Source organism: Oncorhynchus nerka, linkage group LG13 (genome assembly GCF_034236695.1).
Source record: "Oncorhynchus nerka isolate Pitt River linkage group LG13, Oner_Uvic_2.0, whole genome shotgun sequence".
In the NCBI taxonomy this organism is placed as follows: domain Eukaryota; kingdom Metazoa; phylum Chordata; class Actinopteri; order Salmoniformes; family Salmonidae; genus Oncorhynchus; species Oncorhynchus nerka.
This window is the reverse complement of record NC_088408.1, coordinates 96837177-96857376: the sequence shown is the minus strand read 5'-3', so window position 1 is coordinate 96857376 and position 20200 is coordinate 96837177. Positions and strand designations below refer to the sequence as shown.

The window sequence follows — 20200 nt, the reverse complement described above, 5'->3', positions numbered from 1 at the left end:
ACTCTCTCCTCTCTACTCTCTGCTCTCTACTCTACTCTCTCCTCTCTACTCTCTGCTCTCTACTCTACTCTCTCCTCTCTGATCTCTCTCTCTCTCTCTCCTCTCTGCTCTCTACTCTACTCTCTCCTCTCTACTCTCTGCTCTCTACTGTCTACTCTCTCCTCTCTACTCTCTGCTCTCTACTGTCTACTCTCTCCTCTCTACTCTCTGCTCTCTACTGTCTACTCTCTCCTCTCTGCTCTGCTGTCTACTCTCTCCTCTCTACTCTCTGCTCTCTACTCTACTCTCTCCTCTCTACTCTCTCCTCTCTACTCTCTGCTCTCTACTGTCTACTCTCTCCTCTCTACTCTCTGCTCTCTACTGTCTACTCTCTCCTCTCTACTCTCTGCTCTCTACTGTCTACTCTCTCCTCTCTGCTCTGCTCTCTACTCTCTCCTCTCTACTCTCTGCTCTCTACTCTCTACTCTCTACTCTCTGATCTCTACTCTCTCCTCTCTGATCTCTACTCTCTCCTCTCTACTCTCTGCTCTACTCTCTCCTCTCTGATCTCTACTCTCTACTCTCTACTCTCTGCTCTCTACTCTACTCTCTCCTCTCTGCTCTACTCTCTACTCTCTACTCTCTGCTCTCTGCTCTCTACTCTCTGCTCTCTGCTCTCTACTCTACTCTCTACTCTCTCCTCTCTACTCTCTGCTCTCTACTCTACTCTCTCCTCTCTGATCTCTACTCTACTCTCTACTCTCTGCTCTCTGCTCTCTACTCTCTGCTCTCTACTCTCTCCTCTCTACTATCTCCTCTCTACTCTCTCCTCTCTACTCTCTGCTCTACTCTCTCCTCTCTGCTCTCTACTCTACTCTCTACTCTCTGCTCTCTACTCTCTGCTCTCTACTCTCTCCTCTCTACTCTCTCCTCTCTACTCTCTGCTCTCTACTCTCTACTCTCTCCTCTCTACTCTCTCCTCTCTGCTCTCTACTCTCTACTCTCTACTCTCTCTCTCTACTCTCTCCTATCTCCTATCTACTCTCTACTATCTCCTCTCTCCTCTCTCCTCTCTACTATCTCCTCTCTCCTCTCTACTCTCTCCTCTCTCCTATCTCCTCTCTACTCTCTACTCTCTACTCTCTACTCTCTACTATCTCCTCTCTATTCTCTACTCTCTCCTCTCTCCTATCTCCTATCTACTCTCTACTATCTCCTCTCTACTCTCTCCTCTCTCCTCTCTACTATCTCCTCTCTCCTCTCTCCTCTCTACTATCTCCTCTCTCCTCTCTACTCTCTCCTCTCTACTATCTCTCCTCTCTCCTCTCTACTATCTCCTCTCTCTCTCTCTCTCTCTCTCCTCTACTATCTCTCTCTATTCTCTCTCTCTCTCTCCTATCTCCTATCTACTCTCTCTACTATCTCCTCTCTCCTCTCTCTCTCTCTCCTCTCTCCTCTCTCTCTCTCCTCTCTACTCTCCTACTCTCTCTCTCTCTCCTCTCTCCTCTCTCCTCTCTCCTCTCTCCTCTCTCCTCTCTCCTCTCTCCTCTCTCCTATCTCCTCTCTCTCCTCTCTCTCTACTCTCTACTCTCTCCTCTCTACTATCTCTACTCTCTCTCTCTCTCTACTCTCTCCTCTCTCCTATCTCCTCTCTCCTCTCTACTATCTCCTCTCTCATCTCTCCTCTCTACTATCTCATCTCTCCTCTCTACTCTCTCCTCTCTCCTCTCTACTATCTCCTCTCTACTATCTCCTCTCTCCTCTCTACTCTCTCCTCTCTACTCTCTCCTCTCTACTCTCTCCTCTCTCTCTCTACTCTCTCTCTCCTATCTCCTCTCTCCTCTCTCCTCTCTACTCTCTCCTATCTCCTCTCTCCTCTCTCCTCTCTCTCTCTCTCTCCTATCTCCTATCTCCTCTCTCCTCTCTCCTCTCCTCTCTCTCTCCTCTCTCCTCTCTCCTATCTCCTCTCTACTATCTCCTCTCTCCTCTCTACTCTCTGTCTAAAAGCTGGGATCAATTGGGTGAGAAGAATCCATCAGGATCGTCTTGTTTATATACGACTCAACGGCTTAAGGTTACCTCAGTGTTACTGGAATGCTTTGCACACACACACACACACACACACAAACACACGCACACAAACACGCACACACGCACGCACACACACATGCACAGACACACACACACACACACACACACACATGCACACACACACACGCACACAAACACGCACACACACACATACACATGCATGAACACACACACACACACACAAGCGCATACGTATGTGCATACAAGTGCACGCACACACACAGGAATGAGTAGCCATTCCAACAGTGGGGCTCAACAGTGCCTTGGCCTAGTTGTTTACATAGAAGGTAATGTTATGTAATGTCGTATAGTCTTTGTTATGTGTCAGACAATTAGACCAGACCCCTCCAGCCCACAAAAAAAACCTAATCCACAGGCAATGGGGGAGATAATCAATGGCCAACATTCAAAGCTAGCGGTCTCAGAAACAACGTTGGCAGTGGCATGTGAAAAGTGAAGGCCTAAAATAATATGATTAGCTATAATCTCTTCTGTTCTCATAATTGAAAATCCATAATCTAACAAATGATAAATAACCCCCACAAAATGTAAATAAGGAATTATGTACTAATTATCTGGGGCGGCAGAGTAGCCTAGTGGTTAGAGGGGGGGGCAGGGTAGCCTGGTGGTTAGAGGGGGCGGCAGAGTAGCCTAGTGGTTAGAGGGGGCGGCAGGGTAGCCTGGTGGTTAGAGGGGGCGGCAGGGTAGCCTGGTGGTTAGAGGGGGGCGGCAGAGTAGCCTAGTGGTTAGAGGGGGGCGGCAGGGTAGCCTGGTGGTTAGAGGGGGCGGCAGGGTAGCCTGGTGGTTAGAGGGGGCGGCAGAGTAGCCTAGTGGTTAGAGGGGGCGGCAGGGTAGCCTGGTGGTTAGAGGGGGCGGCAGGGTAGCCTGGTGGTTAGAGGGGGCGGCAGAGTAGCCTGGTGGTTAGAGGGGGCGGCAGGTAGCCTGGTGGTTAGAGGGGGTAGCCTGGTGGTTAGAGGGGGCGGCAGAGTAGCCTGGTGGTTAGAGGGGGCGGCAGAGTAGCCTGGTGGTTAGAGGGGGCGGCAGGGTAGCCTGGTGGTTAGAGGGGGCGGCAGGTAGCCTGGTGGTTAGAGGGGGCGGCAGGGTAGCCTGGTGGTTAGAGGGGGCGGCAGGGTAGCCTGGTGGTTAGAGGGGGCGGCAGGGTAGCCTGGTGGTTAGAGGGGGCGGCAGGGTAGCCTGGTGGTTAGAGGGGGCGGCAGGGCAGCCTGGTGGTTAGAGGGGGCGGCAGGGTAGCCTGGTGGTTAGAGGGGGCGGCAGGGTAGCCTGGTGGTTAGAGGGGGCGGCAGGGTAGCCTGGTGGTTAGAGGGGGCGGCAGGGTAGCCTGGTGGTTAGAGGGGGCGGCAGGGTAGCCTGGTGGTTAGAGGGGGGGGCGTAGCCTGGTGGCAGGGGGTAGCCTGGTGGTTAGAGGGGGGCGGCAGGGTAGCCTGGTGGTTAGAGGGGGGCGGCAGGGTAGCCTGGTGGTTAGAGCATTGGACTAGTAACCAAAAGGTTGTTCTGCCCCTGAACAGGCAGTTAACCCACTGTTCCTAGGCCGTCATTGAAAATAAGAATGTGTTATTAACTGACGTGCCTAGTAAGATAAAATAAATAAAAAATCTACAGGGGGGGGGTGTGTAAGCAGGTAAATGTTCTGTGCCCTTGCCGTGGCTACAGGCTATATAGATTTACTGCACACAACTGTTTTCCCATACGATGCAGAGATGAATCCCTGCCGAGGCAGGAGCACATGGATGCAGCACGGAACTGTGTGATCTGAAGTGGAGACAACTGGATTAGACAACAACATTGTCTGATTGTAGATCATGCTCTGTTCAGAGAGGGTGTGTTCTGCTCTATATAGAGAGGGACCTTTCATTTGAATCTGAATTTAGGTGTATCAAACAACCCAATTAAAAGGTCATAGCTTCTTTCTTCTCAGTATTGTAAAATAAAGTCTATTATGTTAATGAAATCTGGACGATATGATATTTAAAATATACTCCACCTAACCTATACAATTACTGCATTACATAGGTACCACAACAGGCTAATTACTACCTATACAATTACTGCGTTACATAGGTACCACAACAGGCTAATTACTACCTATACAATTACTGCGTTATATAGGTACCATAACAGGCTAATTGCTACCAGTAACCTGAATCTCAAAAACAATCGGCAGTACATTTAATGGTCCATTATAATTCTCAAATCCATTTAAAAATCTCCCCAAAATGGATAGGGTTGAAACTCAAAAAGGGCCGTTCTATTCTAGTGGATTCTATTTCCTCGGTCGGGACAGAATGACGGTCATGTGGTTTAAATGCATAATAAAGTAGGCTAAAGAAATAAGCTATTTAAGTAGCGCTGTGCTTGCGTGAGTTTGCCTGCCCTGCATGTGCGATGTGCAAACTGTAAAACGTCACCTGAGGAACTGTAGGTCTATTTTAAACCCACTGTCCCTCACAGACACACAGTTCTTCTTTATATCGTCGCACTTAGGTCGTAACCGCAAAGTTTGAACTTTCCACACAGAAAATCTCCGATTTCGACAGAACCCCCCCACCCTCTCTCATTTTCTCTTTCTCTCTCTCCTGTTATGAATTATTGCTGTGCTGCAGATCTATGAAAACATGCCTCCTCGTGCGTAAAATGCCGGGCATGCTGCGTCCTGGCACGGAGGAGTCCTTTGGAAGGAAAATTTGCGCTGTCAGTTTTGTCCTATTTTTGCCTCATAGTTGCTGTTGGCAGCGCAGATCGATATTGAGCAGGGGCTGGTGTTTTTTAGAGAAAAAATACGGATGAGAGAAAGCGTCCCTTCAGAATTCAGTCATGCATTAAGCAGTGACATCATTTTGTTGGATATAAATATCTCGGTGTGTGCCAGGCCAGCGGAGCCACTCCAGCACCCCCAGCAGCAGCTACACACACCGACCACCGCGCAGCACGGCTGGGGTAAATGCCCACGAGCGTCTTCGGGAACTGGATGTGTTTCTAGTGTGCGCACGGTTCCTCGTGCACTGGCACTACACACAGAGCTTTTCAGTGAGCTCGGGACACACCACAACAACGCAATGATAGAAGAAGAAGAAGAAGTGGCCTAGTGGAGCCAGAGGACTGACAGAGTTTCCTTTTTGGAAGAATGAATGTTCCTCTTTCCCTTTTTACCTTTGCTCTGCTGCAGTTGATTAGCGCCGCTGTGGTCGCCGTCTCCACCGCCGTAGTCGCTGGATCCCTCGGACACGGTTCCTTGGAAGACCAACTTCTGGAAGCGGGTACAGTCAGTGGTTCCGGACGCAGGACTTGCAGACTGTACTGTCGGGTTGGCATTGGTTTTCATCTTCAGATACACACTGACGGACGAGTTAACGGCAGTCATGAACCCAATCGGTTAAGTAAGTTATTTAAACCATTTTTGCTATAATAGGCCTCTGAGTATCAAGTGGTTGAACTAATAATGATTCATAAAGTGTGAATAGAGAGAAGGTAATCCTGTAATGGCAGACTATTGTCGACTTATTGTGTTGCTGTGTTTCCAACGTTAACGTAGCCTACATACACACGAATATGCAGTTTGCCTCTTAACTGTACATTGCTTTTTATCTTCAAAAGGTGTAATAGGCTATTAATATTGCACAAGCTTTCACAGTCTCACTGCAGAATCAGACGACCAAACCCATAAACAACAAAAAATATACACAACACATTTCAAAGGTTAATTATGGATCATACACTTTTTTTCTCCAATTTTCTCCTGAAATGACAAAATCAAATCTAACTGCCTCTAGCTCAGGACATGAAGCAAGGATATGTATATTCTGAAACAGCAGGGGTTCAAACTGTAGAACCCAGTTCCTACATTTGAATATCAAAATTGATTTTATCCAACTAAAACCAACTAAAACTATCTCTGGGACCCTCAGGATGACAAATCAGAGCCAGATAACTGAATGTAAGTACATTATTTACCTTCAGAGGTGAATGTATCAAACCAGTTGCCGTGAATCAAGTTTATGGTTGTTGTTCACTCTCCTCAAACAATGGCATGGTCTTTTTCTTTCCACTGTAATAGCTACTGTAAATTGGACACTGCAGTTAGATTAACAAGAATTGAAGCTTTCTGCACATATAAAGACATATCTATGTCCTGGGAAATGTGAATGTTTACTTACAACGTCATTCTAGTCACATTAGCGCACGTTAGCAACAACCGTTAGCAACAACTGCCCCCTGTATAGGGACACTGATCCCGTAGAGGTTATTAAGTTTAGACATGATTCAGAATGGTTAAGTTAAGGGTTAAGGTTTCGGGATACAGTTGAAATAAAAAATATGTAAAAAAATAAATAATAATAATAATAATGATGATGAGTGCCTAGCTCAGGGATTGAACGCCCAACCCCCGGAGTCAGAGCTTCCGCCATCCCTATCCACAACAAATCAAATCAAATCAAATGTATTTATAAATCCCTTCGTACATCAGCTGATATCTCAAAGTGCTGTACAGAAACCCAGTCTAAAACCCCAAACAGCAAGCAATGCAGGTGTAGAAGCACGGTGGCTAGGAAAAACTCCCTAGAAAGGCCAAAACCTAGGAAGAAACCTAGAGAGGAACCAGGCTATGAGGGGTGGCCAGTCCTCTTCTGGCTGTGCCGGGTGGAGATTATAACAGAACATGGCCAAGATCTTCAAATGTTCATAGATGACCAGCATGGTCAAATAATAATAATCACAGGCAGAACAGTTGAAACTGGAGCAGCAGCACGACCAGGTGGACTGGACTGGAGTCATCGTGTCAGGTAGTCCTGAGGCATGGTCCTAGGGCTCAGGTCCTCCGACAGAGAGAAAGAAAGAGAGAATGGGAGAGCATACTTAAATTCACACATGACACCGGATAGGACAGGAGAAGTACTCCAGATATAACAAACTGATCCTAGCCCCCCGACACATAAACTACTTCAGCATAAATACTGGAGGCTGAGACAGGAGGGGTCAGGAGACACTGTGGCCCCATCCGAGGACACCCCCGGACAGGGCCAAACAGGAAGGATAACAACACCCATCCGAAACCCAAGCCTACTTCGTGGCCGATTTTGATGTCGTTTCCTGACTTCCTGTTTACCTGGATGGACATCCAATTCCCCAGAGGATCTTGAGCGACCTGGCTGTCATATTGTCATAACTTCTACCTTAATAAAATGTTGTATTTTACCAAAAATATGTTTTCAGAATAGTAAATCACTCCATAAAGCTACATGTAACCAGGGAAGGGTTGTGTTCATCACAAGTGTTACATAAAATACCTGTAAAATAACACACTATATCGTTTATGAATAGGGATAGGATTTGTGGTTTAGCTACACATGGCAGTCACAGACAACAGATATAGTACCCATGCCATTCCTACACTTATCCTTAGCCTCATGTTACTAACTTACTGGTGGCCCCGAGAAGCTGTTGCCTGGACTGGAGTTCGACCGCCTGGCTGAATGGGCTTGTTTGGGACTGTTTGTGACATTGGCAGGTTTCCCTGTGTGGTTCGTTTGGGACTGTTTGTGACATTGGCAGGTCTCCCTGTGTGGTTTGTTTGGGACTGTTTGTGACATTGGCAGGTCTCCCTGTGTGGTTTGTTTGGGACTGTTTGTGACATTGGCAGGTCTCCCTGTGTGGTTTGTTTGGGACTGTTTGTGACATTGGCAGGTCTATCTGTGTGGTTCGTTTGGGACTGTTTGTGACATTGGCAGGTCTATCTGTGTGGTTTCTTTGGGACTGTTTGTGACATTGGCAGGTCTATCTGCAAACATAAAACAGGTGCAGCAGAAGAGACCAGGATGTTTTGGATTGGACATCAGTATGATTGTTATCATAACAATGCAATGTGAAACATGTTTGGATGGTTGTCATTGGCTCTGTGTCTCTCTCTCTCTCTCTCTCTCTCTCTCTCTCTCTCTCTCTCTCTCTCTCTCTCTCTCTGTCTCTCTCTGTCTGTCTCTCTGTCTGTCTCTCTCTGTCGCTCTCTCTCTCTCTCTCTCTGTCTCTGTCTCTGTCTCTCTATCTCTCTCTGTCTCTCTCTCTTTCTCTGTCTCTCTTTCTGTCGCTCTCTGTCTCTGTCTCTCTCTCTGTCTCTCTGTCTCTCTGTCTCTCTCTTTCTGTCTCTCTCTCTGTCTCTCTCTCTCTATGTCTCTGTCTCTCTGTCTCTCTCTCTCTCTCTCTCTCTCTCTCTCTCGCTCTCTCTCTCATATTTCATGGTCCGCCTCAGAATAACTGTCATATTACAGTAGATGGAAACATAGCTGTTCATAAAGTTACAGTCTGCCATCTGGAAATCTGTTAAATAGTCAATTGCTATCTGGATGTCAGATATATATTTCCTCTGATATACATTTCCTCTGACCCACCATACGTTCTACTGTATGTTCTGCTGTATGTTCTACTGTATGTTCTAATCTAATGTATGTTCTACTGTATGTTCTATTGTATATTCTAATCTACTGAATGTTCTACTGTATGTTCTAATATACTGTTTGTTCTACTGTATGTTCTAATATACTGTATGTTCTACAGTATGTTATACTGTATGTTCTAATCTACTGTATATTCTAATCTACTGCATGTTCTACTGTATGTTCTAATCTACTGTATGTTCTAATCTACTGTATGTTCTAATCTACTGTATGTTCTGCTGTATGTTCTAATCTACTGTATATTCTAATCTACTGTATGTTCTAATCTACTGTATGTTCTACTGTATGTTCTAATCTACTGTATGTTCTACTGTATGTTCTCGTCTACTGTATGTTCTACTATATGTTCTAATCTGCTGTATGTTCTAATCTACTGTATATTCTAATCTACTGTATGTTCTAATCTACTGTATGTTCTAATCTACTGTATGTTCTACTATATGTTCTAATCTGCTGTATGTTCTAATCTACTGTATGTTCTAATCTACTGTATGTTCTAGTCTACTGTATGTTCCAATCTACTGTATGTTCTAATCTACTGTATGTTCTACTATATGTTCTAATCTGCTGTATGTTCTAATCTACTGTATGTTCTAATCTACTGTACGTTCTACTTTCCTGTATGTTCTAATTTCCTGTTTGTACTACTCTACTGTATGTTCTACTGTATATTCTAATCTACTGTATGTTCTACTGTATGTTCTAATCTACTGTATGTTCTACTGTATGTTCTAATCTACTCTATTTTCTACAATGTGTTCTACTGTATGTTCTAATCTACTGTATATTCTACTGTATATTCTAATCTACTGTATGTTCTAATCTACTGCACATTCTACTGTATGTTCTATTGTATGTTCTAATCTAATGTATGTTCTACTGTATGTTCTATTGTATGTTCTAATCTACTGAATGTTCTACTGTATGTTCTATTGTATATTCTAATCTACTGTATGTTCTAATCTACTGTATGTTCTAATCTGCTGTATGTTCTAATCTACTGTATGTTCTAATCTACTGTATATTCTACTGTATATTCTAATCTACTGTATGTTCTAATCTACTGCACATTCTACTGTATGTTCTATTGTATGTTCTAATCTAATGTATGTTCTACTGTATGTTCTATTGTATGTTCTAATCTACTGAATGTTCTACTGTATGTTCTATTGTATATTCTAATCTACTGTATGTTCTAATCTACTGTATGTTCTAATCTGCTGTATGTTCTAATCTACTGTATATTCTACTGTATATTCTAATCTACTGTATGTTCTAATCTACTGCACATTCTACTGTATGTTCTATTGTATGTTCTAATCTAATGTATGTTCTACTGTATGTTCTATTGTATGTTCTAATCTACTGAATGTTCTACTGTATGTTCTATTGTATATTCTAATCTACTGTATGTTCTAATCTACTGTATGTTCTAATCTGCTGTATGTTCTAATCTACTGTATGTTCTAATCTACTGTATGTTCTGCTGTATGTTCTACTCTACTATATGTTCTACAGTATGTTCTACTGTATGTTCTAATCTACTGTATGTTCTAATCTACTGTATGTTCTACTGTATGTTGCACTGTATGTTCTACTGTATGTTGTACTGTATGTTCTAATCTACTGTATATTCTACTGTATATTCTAATCTACTGTATGTTCTAATCTACTGTACGTTCTACTGTATGTTCTACTGTATGTTCTAATCTACTGTATATTCTAATCTAATGTATGTTCTACTGTATGTTCTATTGTATATTCTAATATACTGTTTGTTCTACTGTATGTTCTAATCTACTGTATATTCTCATCTACTGTATGTTATACTGTATGTTCTAATCTACTGGTTGTTCTACTGTATGTTCTAATCTACTGTATATTCTAATCTACTGTATGTTCTAATCTACTGTATGTTCTAATCTACTGTATGTTCTGCTGTATGTTCTGCTGTATGTTCTAATCTACTGTATGTTCTAATCTACTGTATGTTCTGCTGTATGTTCTGCTGTATGTTCTAATCTACTGTATATTCTAATCTACTGTATGTTCTAATCTACTGTATGTTCTAATCTACTGTATGTTCTACTGTATGTTCTAATCTACTGTATGTTTTACTGTATGTTCTCGTCTACTGTATGTTCTACTATATGTTCTAATCTGCTGTATGTTCTAATCTACTGTATGTTCTAATCTACTGTATATTCTAGTCTACTGTATGTTCTAATCTACTGTATGTTCTACTATATGTTCTAATCTACTGTATGTTCTACTATATGTTCTAATCTACTGTATGTTCTACTATATGTTCTAATCTACTGTATGTTCTAATCTGCTGTATGTTCTAATCTACTGTATGTTCTAATCTACTGTATATTCTAATCTACTGTATGTTCTAATCTACTGTATGTTCTAATCTACTGTATGTTCTACTATATGTTCTAATCTGCTGTATGTTCTAATCTACTGTATGTTCTAATCTACTGTATGTTCTAATCTACTGTATATTCTAATCTACTATATGTTCTAATCTACTGTACGTTCTACTTTCCTGTATGTTCTAATTTCCTGTTTGTACTACTCTACTGTATGTTCTACTGTATGTTCTAATCTACTGTATGTTCTACTGTATGTTCTACTGTATGTTCTACTGTATGTTCTAATCTACTGTATGTTCTACTGTATGTTCTAATCTACTGTATGTTCTAATCTACTGTACGTTCTACTGTATGTTCTATTGTATGTTCTAATGTAATGTATGTTCTACTGTATGTTCTATTGTATATTCTAATCTACTGTATGTTCTAATATACTGTATGTTCTGCTGTATGTTCTGCTGTATGTCCTAATCTACTGTATATTCTAATCTACTGTATATTCTAATCTACTGTATGTTGTAATCTACTGTATATTCTACTGTATGTTCTAGTCTACTGTATGTTCTAATCTACTGTATGTTCTAATCTGCTGTATATTCTAATCTACTGTATATTCTAATCTACTGTATGTTCTAATCTACTGTATGTTCTAATCTACTGTATGTTCTACTGTATGTTCTAATCTGCTGTATGTTCTAATCTACTGTATGTTCTACTGTATGTTCTAATCTACTGTATGTTCTAATCTACTGTATGTTCTACTGTATATTCTACTGTATGTTCTACATTATGTTCTACTGTATGTTCTACATTATGTTCCACTGTATGTTCTACATTATGTTCTACTGTGTGTTCTACATTATGTTCTACTGTATGTTCCACTCTATGTTCTACTGTGTGTTCTGCTGTATGTTCTACTCTGTGCTCTACTGTATTTTGTACTGTATGTTCTGCTGTATGTTCTACTGTATGTTCTAATCTACTGTATGTTCTACTATATGTTCTATTCTACTGTATGTTCTACTGTGTGTTCTTCTGTATGTTCTACTGTATATTCTACTTGTGTTCTAATCTACAGTATGTTCTAATCTACTGTATGGTATAATCTACTGTATATTCTAATCTACTGTACGTTCTACTGTATGTTCTACTGTATGTTCTAGTCTAATGTCTGTTCTACTGTATGTTCTAATCTACTGAATGAATGTTCTACTGTATGTTCTAATATACTGTATGTTCTACAGTATGTTCTACTGTATGTTCTAATCTACTGTTTGTTCTACTGTATGTTCTAATCTACTGTATATTCTAATCTACTTTACGTTCTACTGTATGTTATACTGTATGTTCTAATCTAATGTATGTTCTACTGTATGTTCTACTGTATGTTCTAATCTACTGAATGAATGTTCTACTGTATGTTCTAATATACTGTATGTTCTACAGTATGTTATACTGTATGTTCTAATCTACTGTTTGTTCTACTGTATGTTCTAATCTACTGTATGTTCTAATCTACTGTATGGTCTACTATATGTTCTAATCTGCTGTATGTTCTACTGTATGTTCTAGTCTACTGTATGTTCTACTATATGTTCTAATCTGCTGTATGTTCTACTGTATGTTCTAATCTACTGTATGTTCTAATCTACTGTATGTACTACTGTATATTCTACTGAATGTTCTACATTATGTTCTACTGTATGTTCTACATTATGTTCCACTGTATGTTCTATATTATGTTCTACTGTGCGTTCTACATTATGTTCTACTGTCTGTTCCACTGTATGTTCAACTGTGTGTTCTGCTGTATGTTCTACTCTGTGCTCTACTGTATTTTGTACTGTATGTTCTGCTGTATGTTCTAATCTACTGTATGTTCTACTGTATATTCTAATCTACTGTATGTTCTAATCTACTGTATGTTCTACTATATGTTCTAATCTGCTGTATGTTCTAATCTACTGTATATTATAATCTACTGTATGTTCTAATCTACTGTATGTTCTACTGTATGTTCTAATCTACTGTATGTTCTAATCTACTGTATGTTCTACTATATGTTCTAATCTGCTGTATGTTCTAGTCTACTGTATGTTCTACTATATGTTCTAATCTGATGTATGTTCTAATCTACTGTATGTTCTAATCTACTGTATGTTCTACTGTATATTCTTCTGAATGTTCTACATTATGTTCTACTGTATGTTCTACATTATGTTCTACTGTGTGTTCTACATTATGTTCTACTGTATGTTCCACTGTATGTTCTACTGTGTGTTCTGCTGTATGTTCTACTCTGTGCTCTACTGTATTTTGTACTGTATGTTCTGCTGTATGTTCTACTGTATGTTCTAATCTACTGTATGTTCTACTGTATGTTCTAATCTACTGTATGTTCTAATCTACTGTATGTTCTACTGTATGTTCTAATCTACTGTATGTTCTAATCTACTGTATGTTCTAATCTACCGTATGTTCTACTGTATATTCTACTGAATGTTCTACATTATGTTCTACTGTATGTTCTACATTATGTTCTACTGTGTGTTCTTCTGTATGTTCTACTGTATATTCTACTTGTGTTCTAATCTACAGTATGTTCTAATCTACTGTATGTTCTAATCTACATTATATTCTAATCTACTGTATATTCTAATCTGCTGTAAATTCTAATCTACTATATATTCTAATCTACTGTATGTTATAATCTACAGTATATTCTAATCTATGTTCTACTGTATGTTCTAATCTACTGTATGTTCTACTGTATATTCTACTGAATGTTCTACATTATGTTCTACTGTATGCTTTACTGTATGTTCTACATTATGTTCCACTGTATGTTCTACATTATGTTCTACTTTGTGTTCTACATTATGTTCCACTGTATGTTCTACTGTGTGTTCTGCTGTATGTTCTAATCTACTGTATGTTCTAATCTACTGTATGTTCTAATCTACAGTATATTCTACTGTATGTTCTAATCTACAGTATGTTCTAATCTACTGTATGTTCTAATCTACTGTATGTTCTAATCTGCAGTATGTTCTAATCTACTGTATGTTCTAATCTACTGTATATTATAATCTACTGTATGTTCTAATCTACTGTATATTCTAATCTACTGTATGTTCTGCTGTATGTTCTAATCTGCAGTATGTTCTAATCTACTGTATGTTCTAATCTACTGTATATTATAATCTACTGTATGTTCTAATCTACTGTATGTTCTAATCTACTATATATTCTAATCTTCTCTATGTTCTACATTATGTTCTGCTGTATTTTCTACTGTAGGTTTTACATGTTGTTCTACATTTAGTTTTACTGTGTGTTCTACATTATGTTCTACTGTGTGTTCTACTGTATTTTCTAATCTACTGTATGTTCTACTCTTCTGTATGTTCTAATCTACTGTATGTTCCAATCTTCTGTATGTCTAATCTACTGTATGTTCTACATTATGTTCTACTGTATGTTCTACATAATGTTCTATTCCACTGTATGTTCTAATCTACTGCATATTCTAATCTACTGTATGTTCTACTATATGTTCTAATCTACTGTATATTCTACTGTGTGTTCTTCTGTATGTTCTACTGTATATTCTACTTGTGTTCTAATCTACTGTATGTTCTAATCTACAGTATGTTCCAATCTTCTGTATGTCTAATCTACTGTATATTCTACATTATGTTCTACTGTATGTTCTACATTATGTTCTACTGTATGTTCTAATGTATGTTCTACTGTATGTTCTAATCTACTGTATGCTCTAATCTACATTATGTTCTGCTGCATGTTCTACTGTGTACTACAGTTTGTTCTACTGTATATTCTGCTGTGTGTTCTACTGTATGTTCACCTGTATGTTCTGCTGTATGTTCTACATTATGTTCTACTGTATTTTTTAAATTTATTTTACCTTTATTTAACCAGGCAAGTCAGTTAAGAACAAATTCTTATTTTCAATGACGGCCTGGGAACAGTGGGTTAACTGCCTGTTCAGGGGCAGAATGACAGATTTGTACCTTGTCAGCTCGGGGGTTTGAACTTGCAACCTTCCGGTTACTAGTCCAACGCTCTAACCACTAGGCTACCCTGCCACTCCAGTATGTTCTACTGTGTGTTCTACTGTATGTTCTGTTATATGTTCTGCTATATGTTCCACTGTATGTTCTACATTATGTTCTACTGTGTGTTCTACATTATGTTCTACTGTATATTCTAATCTTCTGTATGTTCTACTGGTTTGATCGAGAAACCTAGAGAGAGACAGACACAGACAGACAGACAGAGCGACAGAGGTGACAGAGAGAGACAAATATAGAGAGGACTTCTCGAAAATAGTATCCAATACATTCATTTATCCTGCTGTTGTGATGATGTTACACTCCTGAAAACAGGGGAGAAATGTGATGACAACAACATGTTGTTTCTCAGGTGTCCTGGAGCTCTTTGCTGTATCTCAGGGTGTCATCGGTATCCGAGGAGTCTACAGTAACAAATTCCTTTCCATGAACAAGAGAGGAAGGCTTCACGCCGTGGTAAGTAGCCTATCAACTACTGTTGTCTGTGTCAATTAACTACCGTTGTCTGTGTCAATCAACTACCGTTGTCTGTGTCAATTAACTACCGTTGTCTGTGTCAATTAACTACCGTTGTCTGTGTCAGTTAACTACCGTTGTCTGTGTCAGTTAACTACCGTTGTCTGTGTCAATTAACTACCGTTGTCTGTGTCAATTAACTACCGTTGTCTGTCAGTTAACTACCGTTGTCTGTGTCAATTAACTACCGTTGTCTGTGTCACACACACACACACACACACACACACACACACACACACACACACACACACACACACACACACACACACACACACACACAACACACTGCTGCTTGTAAGCAGGCCAGTCAGCCAGCCAGGCGGACAGCCAGCCAGCCAGGCGGACAGCCAGCCAGCCAGGCGGACAGCCAGCCAGCCAGGCGGACAGCCAGCCAGCCAGGCGGACAGCCAGCCAGCCAGGCGGACAGCCAGCCAGCCAGGCGGACAGCCAGCCAGCAAGTTCCTCTGTTCCGTTGACAGTCGGAAGCCTGGGCTGACAGGCTGGGTAGATTTTTTAATTTTTTATTTTACCTTTATTTAACCAGGCAAGTCAGTTAAGAACAAATTCTTATTTTCAATGACGGCCTAGGAACAGCCGTCATTCAGGTTAACTGCCTGTTCAGGGGCAGAACGACAGATTTGTACCTTGTCAGCTCGGGGGTTTGAACTTGCAACCTTCCGGTTACTAGTCCAACGCTCTAACCACTAGGCTACCCTGCCGCCCCAGATAGATACAAGCCTCTCCCTATATACATGTGTTAGAAAAGATTAGTCCAGAGAGAGAGAGAGGGGAGGGTAGGGAATACAGGGAGAGAGAGAGAGAGAGAGAGGGGGGGATACAGGGAGAGAGAGAGAGAGAGGGGGGAGGGTAGGGAATACAGGGAGAGAGAGAGAGAGGGGGGATACAGGGAGAGAGAGACACAGAGAGAGAGAGAGAGAGAGAGAGAGAGAGGGAGGCTGGTACAGCTCCATACAGTGAGCTGTATGGATGGATGGATGGATGGATGGATGGGGGGAGGGAGGGAGGGAGGGAGGGAGGGGGAGGGAGGGAGAGAGGAGGAGGGATGCACTCTGTGTACAAGCAGGTTAGAATTTTTCATCATGAATCTGGTTCTGGAGGCAGTTCTGCATAGTGGTCTAGTTGGCACAGCCACAAAGTCATAAAATCAGATTTGAAACCTAACCCTGTCCTTAACCACACAGCTAACCCTGTCCTTAACCACACGGCTAACCCTGTCCTTAACCACACGGCTAACCCTGTCCTTAACCACACGGCTAACCCTGTCCTTAACCACACAGCTAACCCTGTCCTTAACCACACGGCTAACCCTTTCCTTAACCACACGGCTAACCCTGTCCTTAACCCTGCTAACCCTTTCCTTAACCACACGGCTAACCCTGTCCTTAACCACACGGCTAACCCTGTCCTTAACCACACGGCTAACCCTTTCCTTAACCACACGGCTAACCCTGTCCTTAACCACACGGCTAACCCTGTCCTTAACCACACGGCTAACCCTGTCCTTAACCACACGGCTAACCATCCTGTTGTCCTTAACCACACGGCTAACCCTGTCCTTAACCACACGGCTAACCCTGTCCTTAACCACACGGCTAACCCTGTCCTTAACCACACGGCTAACCCTGTCCTTAACCACACGGCTAACCCTGTCCTTAACCACACGGCTAACCCTGTCCTTAACCACACGGCTAACCCTGTCCTGTAACCACGGCTAACCCTGTCCTTAACCACACGGCTAACCCTGTCCTTAACCACACGGCTAACCCTGTCCTTAACCACACGGCTAACCCTGTCCTTAACCACACGGCTAACCCTGTCCTTAACCACACAGCTAACCCTGTCCTTAACCACACGGCTAACCCTGTCCTTAACCACACGGCTAACCCTGTCCTTAACCACACGGCTAACCCTGTCCTTAACCACACGGCTAACCCTGTCCTTAACCACACGGCTAACCCTGTCCTAACCACACGGCTAACCCTGTCTAACCACACGGCTAACCCTGTCCTTAACCACACGGCTAACCCTGTCCTTAACCACACGGCTAACCCTGTCCTTAACCACACAGCTAACCCTGTCCTTAACCACACAGCTAACCCTGTCCTTAACCACACAGCTAACCCTGTCCTTAACCACACGGCTAACCCTTTCCTTAACCACACGGCTAAACCTAACCTTAACCACATGGCTAACCCTATCCATAACCACATGGCTAACCCCAATGCCTAACCCTATCCTTAACCACATGGCTAACCCCAAACTAACCTAACCTTAACCACACGGCTAACCCCAATGCCTAACCCTAACCTTAACCACATGGCTAACCCCAAAGCCTAACCCTAACCTTAACCACACGGCTAACCCCAAAGCCTAACCCTAACCTTAACCACACGGCTAACCCCAAAGCCTAACCCTAACCTTAACCACATGTCTAACCCCAATGCCTAACCCTAACCTTAACCACATGCCTAACCCTATCCTTAACCACATGGCTAACCCCAAAGCCTAACCCTAACCTTAACCACACGGCTAACCCTAACCTTAACCACATGGCTAACCCTATCCTTAACCACATGGCTAACCCCAATGCCTAACCCTAACCTTAACCACACGGCTAACCCTAACCTTAACCACATGGCTAACCCTATCCTTAACCACATGGCTAACCCCAATGCCTAACCCTAACCTTAACCACATGGCTAACCCTATCCTTAACCACATGGCTAACTCCAAAGCCTAACCCTAACCTTAACCACACGGCTAACCCTAACCTTAACCACATGGCTAACCCTATCCTTAACCACATGGCTAACCCCAATGCCTAACCCTAACCTTAACCACATGGCTAACCCTATCCTTAACCACCTAACCTAACCTTAACCACACGTTAACCCTAACCTTAACCACACGGCTAACCCTATCCTTAACCACATGGCTAACCCCAATGCCTAACCCTAACCTTATCCTTAACCACATGGCTAACCCTTTCCTTAACCACATGCCTAACCCTATCCTATGCCTAACCTATCTAACCCCAATGCCTAACCTATCCTTAACCCCAATGCCTAACCATATCCTTAACCCCTATCCTTAACCCCAATGGCTAACCCTAACTAACCTATCCTTAACCCCAATGACTAACCCCAATGGCTAACCCTATCCTTAACCCCAATGCTTAACCCTATCCTTAACCCCAATGGCTAACCCCAATGCCTAACCCTATCCTTAACCCCAATGCCTAACCCTATCCTTAACCCCAATGGCTAACCCTATCCTTAACCCCAATGCCTGACCCTATCCTTAACCCCAATGCCTAACCCTATCCTTAACCCCAATGGCTAACCCTATCCTTAACCCCAATGGCTAACCCCAATGCCTAACCCTATCCTTAACCCCAATGGCTAACCCTATCCTTAACCCCAATGCCTGACCCTATCCTTAACCCCAATGCCTAACCCTATCCTTAACCCCAATGGCTAACCCCAATGCCTAACCCTATCCTTAACCCCAATGCCTAACCCTATCCTTAACCCCAATGGCTAACCCCAATGCCTAACCCTATCCTTAACCCCAATGCTTAACCCTATCCTTAACCCCAATGGCTAACCCCAATGCCTAACCCTATCCTTAACCCCAATGCCTAACCCTATCCTTAACCCCAATGGCTAACCCTATCCTTAACCCCAATGCCTGACCCAATCCTAACTAACCCCAATGCCTAACCCTATCCTATCAATGCTTAACCTATCCTTAACCCCAATGGCTAACCCTATCCTTAACCCCAACCCTATCCTGGCTAACCCCAATGCCTAACCCTATCCTTAACCCCAATGGCTAACCCTATCCTTAACCCCAATGCCTATCCTTAACCCCAATGCCTGATCCTTAACCCCAATGCCTAACCCTATCCTTAACCCCAATGGCTAACCCCAATGCCTAACCCTATCCTTAACCCCAATGCCTGACCCTATCCTTAACCCCAATGGCTAACCCCAATGCCTAACCCTATCCTTAACCCCAATGGCTAACCCCAATGCCTGACCCTATCCTTAACCCCAATGGCTAACCCCAATGCCTAACCCTATCCTTAACCCCAATGCCTGACCCTATCCTTAACCCCAATGCCTGACCCTATCCTTAACCCCAATGCCTGACCCTATCCTTAACCCCAATGGCTAACCCCAATGCCTAATCCTATCCTTAACCCCAATGCCTAACCCTATCCTTAACCACATGGCTAACCCCAATGCCTAACCCTATCCTTAACCCCAATGCCTGACCCTATCCTTAACCCCAATGCCTAACCCTATCCTTAACCCCAATGCCTAACCATATCCTTAACCCCAATGCCTAACCCTATCCTTAACCCCAATGCCTAACCCTATCCTTAACCCCAATGCCTGACCCTATCCTTAACCCCAATGCCTAACCCTATCCTTAACCACATGCCTAACCCTATCCTTAACCACATGCCTAACCCTATCCTTAACCACATGCCTAACCCTATCCTTAACCACACGCCTAACCCTATCCTTAACCACATGCCTAACCCTATCCTTAACCACATGCCTACCCCTATCCTTAACCACATGCCTAACCCTATCCTTAACCACATGCCTAACCCTATCCTTAACCACATGCCTACCCCTATCCTTAA

General features: G+C 42.4%; 1 protein-coding gene across 1 annotated transcript in view; it reads left to right on the top strand.

The window, feature by feature from the left end:
• The first annotated feature begins 5085 nt into the window (after nt 1-5085).
• LOC115121623 (fibroblast growth factor 5-like) overlaps nt 5086-20200 on the top strand; it is a 32075-nt gene continuing 16960 nt past the window's right edge. The window contains exons 1-2 of the mRNA XM_065026070.1: nt 5086-5465; nt 15359-15462. Coding sequence (XP_064882142.1) covers nt 5213-5465; nt 15359-15462 — 357 coding nt within the window. The 5' untranslated portion in view covers nt 5086-5212. The remainder of the gene's footprint in view (nt 5466-15358; nt 15463-20200) is intronic.